At 33.0% G+C, this 9944-nt stretch overlaps 2 protein-coding genes across 2 annotated transcripts in view; one reads left to right on the forward strand and one right to left on the reverse strand.

Moving 5' to 3' along the window:
• Nucleotides 1-5096, forward strand: part of LOC107744399 (troponin T, cardiac muscle isoforms-like) — an 11082-nt gene extending 5986 nt beyond the window's left edge. The window contains exons 10-12 of the mRNA XM_016558027.1: nucleotides 158-248; nucleotides 498-538; nucleotides 4141-5096. Coding sequence (XP_016413513.1) covers nucleotides 158-248; nucleotides 498-538; nucleotides 4141-4180 — 172 coding nt within the window. The 3' untranslated portion in view covers nucleotides 4181-5096. The remainder of the gene's footprint in view (nucleotides 1-157; nucleotides 249-497; nucleotides 539-4140) is intronic.
• Nucleotides 4728-9944, reverse strand: part of LOC107744366 (plakophilin-1-like) — a 14285-nt gene continuing 9068 nt past the window's right edge. Inside the window, exons 8-13 of the mRNA XM_016557973.1 lie at nucleotides 9332-9508; nucleotides 8975-9145; nucleotides 7673-7826; nucleotides 7189-7384; nucleotides 6741-6825; nucleotides 4728-5337 (exon numbers count right to left, since the gene is read on the reverse strand). Of these exons, the coding sequence (XP_016413459.1) occupies nucleotides 5263-5337; nucleotides 6741-6825; nucleotides 7189-7384; nucleotides 7673-7826; nucleotides 8975-9145; nucleotides 9332-9508 (858 nt within the window). The 3' untranslated portion in view covers nucleotides 4728-5262. The remainder of the gene's footprint in view (nucleotides 5338-6740; nucleotides 6826-7188; nucleotides 7385-7672; nucleotides 7827-8974; nucleotides 9146-9331; nucleotides 9509-9944) is intronic.

Here is a 9944-nt window from a genome sequence, read left to right on the forward strand (position 1 = left end):
TATTTTTGGCTATTGCTACAAATATACCCCAGCGACTTAAGACTGCTTTTGTGCTCCAGGGTCACAAATAGTCAAGTAGCACCGTGACATGAAGCCACAGGCTGTTGCTTCACATTCATGAACTGGTTAATCATGTTCCTCATGTGCTTTTATGCAGAGAAACCGCGAATGAACTCTGGAAGTGGATGCGCCAACTTGAAGCCGAGAAGTTTGAGCTGCAATACAGATACATGTGCCAGAAATACGAGGTGAGGTTTCACAAAGCCTAACATGATGTTAGAGGAGTCCTAACATTTGGAGAAGATGAGTTTATGGGATGTACAGTACAGTACAACTATCAGTTACACACACATGCAGTCACACCCAGCACAGACTTGGCAGAACAATCATCTGGGCCGGTTCCCAGAGATGCCGCTTGATTGACATGAGAAGGAAGCAAAGCTGTGCGGCGATGATTCACCAAGACTGATTCATACCTGTGGTTTTCTGTCTCATAGATCACCGTGCTTAGGAATCGTGTCAGCGACCATCAGAAAAAGTAAGTTGCTGTGAAATGGACCTGATTGATTGATGCGTTATCAAAAGCTCTGTTCATACAACAAACCAAAGTGCCAGAATTTACACTTTCTCCTTTAATTTTGTGAGGTTCACATGACCTATTAAATTTGGCCCACATTTTAGACACTAATCATCATATTTTTGTCAATATTAGAAGAAATGTACACTAGCATTCAAAAGTTGGGGATTTTTTTAGTTTTGTTTTTGAAAAATTAGATTTGATCAAAAATACAGTAAAAACTATAATATTGTGAAATAACATTACAATTTAAAATAACTGTTTTCTATTGAAATATATTTTAAATGTCATTTATTCCTGTGATGCAAAGCTGAATTTTCAGCATCATTACTCCAGTCTTCAGTCTCACATGATCCTTAATATTTTTGTGGAACATATTTTTTTCAGGATTCTTTGATGAAAAGAAATTTCAACAGAACAGCGTTTATTTGAAATAGAAATCTTTTGTTACAGTATAAATGCCTTTACTGTCACTTTTGATCAGTTTAATGCATGCTTGCTGAAGTATTAATTTCTTTAAAAAAAATCTTGCATGGAAGTGTACATGCGGATTAATATTGTAAACACAATACCTCATATAGTGCAATTCATAAATTATTGTATGATTCACCCCAGCAGTAAATAGACAGTCAGTCTAGTTAGATTGTCATTAAAAATGCTCTGGAGTCATGTTACACAAAATCTGATATTTATGAAGGCAGCTCAAATTGATTTCAGAAAGTTCAACAGAACAGCATTTATTTGAAATAGAAATCTTTTGTTACAGTATAAATGCCTTTACTGTCACTCTTGATCAGTTTAATGCATGCTTGATGAAGTATTAATTTCTTTAAAAAAAATCTTGCATGGAAGTGTACATGCGGATTAATATTGTAAACACAATACCTCATATAGTGCAATTCATAAATTATTGTATGATTCACCCCAGCAGTAAATAGACAGTTAGTCTAGTTAGATTGTCATTAAAAATGCTCTGGAGTCATGTTACACAAAATCTGATATTTATGAAGGCAGCTCAAATTGATTTCAAAGTGATATTGTCATTACATGAGGAAGAAAAAAACAACAGATTTGGGCCCCATTCAACTGCGTCAACACCGCCAAAAACCTGTGTAGCCCCTCCAGGTGTTAAATATCAAATATCGAGCAACTGTTGAACAATAAAACATGTTACCTTCAGCTCAGATGTGAATAGTGATGAGCAGTAGTCCTGAAATAACACACAGTATTGACCTCAGTGTGTGAAAGGCCTTGGTAAAGACCGAGCTAAGACGCGTAATGCCGCGAGGCTAATCTAGCATAGCATCACGTTTCCAGAACTCTCTGTGCGGAATAACAGTTGCTGCTTTGTTCTAGCACAACCTTTATCCAGAACCTACGGCCACGCAAAAGGAAATAAACAGATAGCTGAAGGATTGTGTACTGTACATAAGTAAACAGAAAAAGAAGCATGGTTGAGTATCAGTAGCACATGGTAATACCCTGGGTATTTTTGATATATACCATAGTATTGAATGATCATATTTATACACCATATGGTGTTTAAAAGTAATGTAAGATACTTCAAAGAATACTACATAATGCTAGTGTCCAAAAACATGGTATTATCATGTTTCTATTTCATATATTTTTATGGAAAATTAAAAATATACACTATTTGTTGTCCACTTAAAATACAAATGAAAAATCTGATATTAAATGATCAATTAGATTAAATGATTTAATCAAAATATTAAATTATCAAAATGATCATTTAATACCTGAACTGTAATAAAGCACTGTAAGGTACTTCAAAAAATACCATCATGCTAGTGTCCAAAAACATGGTATTGACATCTTTTTATATGACATATTTTTATGCAAAATATAAAAATATACCCTGTAAAAAATTTTTGTCTGGTAACTTAAAAATATATTCATCTGAAATAACTGGTTTAATTCAAGTAAGAAATATAACCTAATATTACTGAATCAATCTGATGCAATTCAGCTAATGAAAAAAAAAACAAGTTAATAATCAGGAAACAATTGCAATTGCAAAAACAATTACAAACAATTCCACCGAATTATCATATTCATATACAATATGGTATTTAAATAGTACTTTAAAAAATACCATGGTATTACAATCCTGCCAGTGTCCAAAAACATGGTGTTACTGTGTTTTTATATTTTTTTTATGCAAAATATAAAAAAAAATACACCATAACATTTTTTCAGGTAACTTAAAAGTTTATTGATATAAAATTTAAAAAAAAATTTAAATAATAAACTTGTTTTATTAAAAAAAAAAAAATAAAAAAATAAAAAAAATCAAATTTAATATGACAATATTAAGTTAATGCAACAAAAATAATTTAATAATCAGGAAAATAAGGAGCAAACAACGGATCGTATGTATATACCATATATAGTATTTAAAAATACCATTTTGTTAGTGCCCCAAACCATGGTATTACCATGTTTTTATATAACATTTTTGTATGCAAAATATAAAAATATATACTGTAAAAAATGGTCAACATAAACATATATTAATCAAAGTAGACTGGTTTAATATTACAAAATAAATAAAGACACATTCAATGCAAAAGAAATTCAATTTAATACACATTTTTGCTTTTTACCCTGTATATGGGACTTATCTGATTGCAAAATACATCTGGTAGTATAAATATGGCATTTTTTTATAAGCATGTGAACAGCTGCTCAACACTAAGCTGTGTGGAAGTCAGGTGGTTTAATAATAGACTACCATCAGCATAAAATAACAAACAACAGAGCTGCTATTCCAAACCAGCGCTTGATCCCGTCATTCAGCGGACTTAACAAAACCCTCAAGTCAAACCCAGTGTGTGTCGGATAGGTGATACATCTCTCGCCAAACACACTCCTGCCGAGCTGTTATGGCTAATATGACCTGTACTGAACTGAGCCGTAACACAGCTGGGATGTTCCATCAGATCATCTACGATAATATGAAGTGCCTAACAAAGGATTTTTGTAGATCACTATAGTTATGATACTGTAAATTCTGTTTCAAGATGATTTATCGAAGGGATCGCCATTCACAGGCTCTCCGGGGCACACAGAGAAGGAACACCGATCCGGCAGCTGTTCAAGGGTTAAAGCGGAAGTTATAGGGGGTCAGACAGACCCAGGGCTCCTGGAAGATCCCATTTTAAGCACTAGAAGAATGGGAGATTTGATCTGGCCTGACATCGCTACTGCGAGAGATTAAGACAACATATGCCTGTACAAAATAAGACTAATCCGAGGCCGGTAAATAAAAGAACTTGGATTTTGTTAACACCTAGTGTACTAGTGTATAGTTTATGTCATGCTATATTCTTAAAAATAAAGGATATAAACAGATGGATAAACTGAGGCTAAAGCCATTGAAGTCCAGCAACAAACTATTGTGGGCCATGACCATAAAATAGGTCACAGGTCTGTTCTGATCTAAAAACAAGTATTTAAAAAATGCAAGCATATAATTGTTCACTGATCATTTACGTAATCACAAATGTATTTAAATAAAATATTTTTTCCCTCTCTCTTAGTACCAAAGGCTCTAGGAGTAAAAGAGGACTACGAAAATAAAGCAGCTTCACAGAGACACCAGCAACCTCTACCACACGGATATTTGCATAAATAATATGCTTTAATGCAGTTATATATTCTGATCCTCTTATTTAATGTTTTTTGAAGCGCTACAAAGAATAAAAACAGGCATCTGAATGAAAGATGAAACAGTGAAGTTGGTTTTTAAGAGACTAATATATAAGTTCACATTTGTCATAATATGAAATTAATGACTTTTCTGTTAATTATATGCATGTCATAATATGCAAAGTGCCACGATGTGTACAGCTGTCATTTATCATCTTGTTGATTTAATGTTAGTGAATCATAACACGTAAATTGAAAGCAAAGATATAATTGAAATCGGAAAACGTCGCATGCATTTTCAGAGATTTGCATGCATGATTGTAAATGATTACACTATTTTTTAATAAAGTATATGTTAGACTAAATGAGTTTTCAGACTAACAGCATATGCTTTAGTATGTCCCAGTGTTTGTCTTTCTTTTTGCATGGATTTGGTAAAGGTTATGAATATTTCAAAGTAAATCGTGACACAGACTAGTGCTGTTGAAAACTTTATTGAAACTTTGCTCGAAGTCGCTGTGAGCTGAAACATACAAATTGATCCATACCCCTAACGCAACAACCACAACATATGTAATGGTGAACAAATGTCAAAATGAGCCAAAGAAACTTCTTAGAATTGATTACTCAATGACTGAATGACATACGTATATATTTATATTGTCTGATATTATATAACTTGATTTATAATACATCATACAGTGTAATATAAAATATCTTAAACTTGCGCAAACAACCTGTAACACTCTCATAAAATCATTTGCGTTTTAGAACACATTATAAAGACAAACAAAGACATATAAATCATCTTAACTCAATGAAAACACTATGGTCTTGAGAAATGGAAAAAAAAAAAAATCATGTTTTTGTCATTGCATTTGTTATGCATCGTTACAAAAAGCATCTACCGCCCCAAACGAAATAAAAGCTCATTCTTACATTTCCTCTGCAATACTTAACCAAAATTAAAATGCAATGCAATTAAAATGCAGTTTGTTTGTAAAGTGCTTCTCTTAGTCGACTACTTGAAGAGATCTGAAAGCTGCCGACGTTATGTCATTCACAAAGGATTTCTTATTCATGCCTTGCTGCAAGATGAACACACAAACACACAGGTTAGCTATTTTACTGTGAATATATAACACAACTCAATATTAAATACAAGTAAACATGACCTCACACCAGTATATACCGATTTACAGTATGTTTATATAAAATCTGACTTTACAGCTAGAATGACATTATCTGAGTCTGATCACTGAGTGAAACCAGTGAGGTTAGATTCTTCAGGTCATCTAGACACACAAAGAAAGCCACCCGTCTCCACCGCGACTGCAGGGTCGGTGTGGTGAGGTGTGGTTGGTTGGTTTTCACCCTTAAGCATTCACACACACACACACACACACCTCACGGCTAGTTCTCCGCACCACACCCAAAATCCTCAACCGTCCGACACAAACACACACACACACACACACACTAAACCACCCACAATATTTTCCCACAAGCAGCCTCAGGAATGAGACATCTGATTCCATGCACTCATCACCAGCTATTTTGGAGGAAAACCATACATTTTTTCTTATGTATCCATACCTAAAATAAAGGTACCAAAAAGGTGTTTTCTTGCCACACTGTCGCCTTTGGCTTGCTCAGATGGAGTTTAAAAGAAAATTAATTTTCAGTAATATTTATTTATTTAAATGCACTGATTAACTTTGCAAGAGTTGAACTGAATCAACATTAAATGACTTGAGCTGAATAATGACACTACTGTCTTTTTAAAGCTGAAATGAGAAAAAAATTGGCATTTGAAAAATACATATTAAATAGAATACAATTTTAATAAAAATAGATACAAATATTGCTCATAATTATTATGAACTAAATTATAATTATACATTATTTTGCATTTTATTTTCATTTATGGAGCAAAAATTATCTTCTTTAGAGCATGAAAAAAAAGGTTTAATAATTATAAAATTAATGAATTAAATTAAATTCTTAATGAATTAATATTAATAAAAAAATAAATAAATGACACTATTGTCTGCTGCAGAGCTGCTTACAGCTGAACTGAACTCTTTTCAAAAATAACGAAATTTGCAGCATCGAAACTGAGCCAAATAATGACATTATTATCTTCTGTAGAGCTGCTTATAGCTGAAACTATGAGTTTTTGTTTCATAATTGATGACTTTTACAACATTTACACAATTATTTTCCTGTTTATTAATGTGAAGCTGCTTTAAAACAATCTGTATCGTATAAAGCACTATATAAATAAATCAATAAACCACAACACTGGTCTGAAGAACCTATAATGAAACATCGAGAACCTTTTACATTTCCCAAAAACCATGTAGCAGCTCAAGAACTTTGGATTCTCTGCTGCAAAGAACCACTGAGGAACTTTATTTTCCATTCCAAGTACTTTTATTTGTATTAGGAAAATCTTTCTCGCAAATATTGGTTATGTTTGCAGTCTTACCTTTTTAAGGAAACTCTGAATATTCTTTTCTGACCACAGACTGTGAAGAAGAACTCCTGCTGCAGTGCTGGACTTCGGCAGACCCCTGATATATTACAAGAAATTACAAACATTTAGCATTGGAAAAAATACATATAAAATAAAATGTTAAAATATATATTTTTATTAAAATAGATAAAGGTATTGCTCGTAATAATGTTATTATAAATTCTTAACATTTCTTATAAATTATTTTTTATTTTCTTTGTATTCTTTATCTTTCAGTTTTCTTCAGCTGCTTTGGCACAGAAATACAAAAAAAAAACTATTTCAAAGAAAAATACAAAACAAGGTGAAATACCTTCTTCTATTTTCTTTTGCCTTTTTAATTCAAGTAGTCTGATTCATATATCAAGAATAAGCCTGTTTGTTCACTAAGATGAATGAACAGAAGGAAGTGCACACTCACAGATTGAGACTCATGTTGTTGAGGGAGTTGATCAGGCTGTTGTTCAGCAGACTCTTGCCGATCTCAGGGTCGGCCTTCATCAGGGCGTGTGCGCTGTGAAGAGCTGTGGCCATGGTGCTGTCGTATTCAGGCGAGGAGTCGCCCTTCGTGAGCCCTGAGTTCAGGAACCCGACCAGCTGCGGGAGAGTCTGACGAGCTTCACGAGCAAAAACATTCATCAGAACAACCACAAAACACACGCTATAGCAAAAACGCCATGCTAATAACACAACCCTATGGCAAAAACAATACTAAATCAGACAGGACACAATAAAAAAACGAGACAAAAACCGCAACATTAATCACATGCAGTCTGAAGTGATACAAAAACAAGCAGTCAAGACAGAGAACCTCACAGACCGTCAACCATTATGTAACTCCTCAAAACAATAACACTACAAAGTTAAGTTGTCTTATACTTGAGTGATGGCACACATTCGCTTACCCATGGTTTTGTTTGTACGTGTGGATCTGGACAGATTCCCGAGCAGAGCGACTGCGCTGTTCTGTAGAGCGGGATTGGCCGATTGCAACAACGGACTGATGTACTTAAGACCGTTGAGCTTCTGGACGATTGTATGACTCAATACATTCGATACCTAAAAACACAAGACATGGAGCACAGTGGTTTATCTGGAATTTTCAAAAAATAAATAAAATAATTAAATTATGTTTAATATACAAAACATTATTTAATCATAATAATTATCATAATGAAATTAAATAAAATGTTTGAGTGCAAGACATAGATGCTAAAAAAAGGTAATTAAATTAAATTAAAATTAAGTTTAATATATATATATTAATATATTATAATTATTATTATATACATTATTATTTAAAATTTATATCTCAATACAATAAAATAAAATATATTTTATACATATATTTTTTTTACATCCCATGAACAGGTGCATTCTATAAATTAAAATAAAATAATTCTTACATTTGTATAAATATTATAAATATAAAAATAAAGTATATATACATTATACTACAGTAAAATGAAATACTTGATTTTCTTTGAGCTCAACCCATGAACAGGTACATGCTATAAAAAATAAAAAATAAAATAATGCTTAATATATATAAAACATAATTTAATCAAAATAATTATCATAATGAAATAAAATCCTTGCTTTTCTTTGAGTCTAACCCATGAACAGATGCATGCAAAAAATAAATTAAATGAAGCTTAATATGTAAAATTATTATTTGAAATTTACTTGATTTTTTTTAAACACAACCCATGAACCGGTCCATAAAATAAAATAAAATAAACAATGCTTAATATATATATATATTAAGGGTGGAAAGGTTCAACTTACTCACGGTTCCGTTTGTATCACGGTTTTAGAGTCACGGTTTCGGTACGGTTCGGTATGTGCTATGTTTAGGGGAAAACTATACCGTCAAATAAAAATAAAGAAAATAAGAATAATCTATCTTACTACAAGCAACAGCACAAATAAATACAATAGAGTAAAGATACAAATAAAATAAACAGTGATTTTCAGGAAACATATATTAGCTGAACCCTGTTTGTTTTACGTGTTATTTATAGCAAACCATATTACAGATTCGTAGTCAGATTTAAGTTAAACCGCGGTACTAGCGCGTGCCGTTTTTTTCCGCGAACCGTTCCACCCCAAATATATGTATACATATAATATAGTAAAATTGTTGATTTACTCTGCATCCAACCTATGGCCAGGTGTGTGCTAAAACAGAATTATTGATGTCTTACTAAGCCATCAGTGGCGGTGAGGTTCTGCAGTGCTCCACAGCTGGCCTCAAGTGTGGCGTCTTTTTCACTGGAGCTCAACAGATTGAGGAACATCTGCAAGGCTTTGGAGTGGAAGAGCCAGCCGGCACCTTTAGGATTGTTGTCCTCCATAACTGGATAGTCAAAGCCACTCTGCAACACAACCAAACACAACAATACAAACCTGTGAAGGATGACACTTAATAAAAACTAACATCCATAGTAATGCAATGCTTTTCGCACACTTACACTGGTAATATCATATCACAGTATCTCTGAAGTACCTCACAGGCAATCAAACTGTGAAATGTAGGCTTTAATGAGGTGTAAACCACAAACCTCCTGCTGCAGTTTTTGGCTCTGGGAGCTGAAGCAGCCGATCGGACCGGTGTCTGATGAGCTGGAGCGATTGCGAGCGTAACTGGCCAGCGTGTTTATTTTAGTGAAGAGAGAGGGCATCTCGGTCTCCAGCTGGTAGGTGAGGTTGTGCAGAATGCAGACGCAGTTCTCCAAAGACTGGAAAACAAGAGCACAATAACCAATACTGTGATAAAAACATAGACATTAAAATAAGCAGCAGCAGTAGTGTCCTGTGGTGTGTTTTACTCCATCATAAAGTACTTTAATCAGCATTTGTCTTACTCTTATATAGTTAAGCAATAATTTGGCGATTACATGTAATATTTGCTTTTAAAATTACATTAGTAACACCACAGGATGATTCAAGTAAACTGCAAAAATTAAAATGATGTAAAACAATATTTAAAAGAAATTGGGAACAGCAATTAAAATAAACACATTAAAGCAAAAGGAAACATGCCAAATATTTCAATATTTTTATTTTCAAGCTGGAAATATCATATATAAATATTAAACTTTTAATAAAATTATATTTATTTGTTATATATATATATATATATATATATATATTTTTTTTTTTTTCCCACAAGCA

The sequence above is a fragment of the Sinocyclocheilus rhinocerous genome, unplaced genomic scaffold (assembly GCF_001515625.1).
Source record: "Sinocyclocheilus rhinocerous isolate Xijiao unplaced genomic scaffold, SAMN03320098_v1.1 scaffold1488, whole genome shotgun sequence".
Classification (NCBI taxonomy): domain Eukaryota; kingdom Metazoa; phylum Chordata; class Actinopteri; order Cypriniformes; family Cyprinidae; genus Sinocyclocheilus; species Sinocyclocheilus rhinocerous.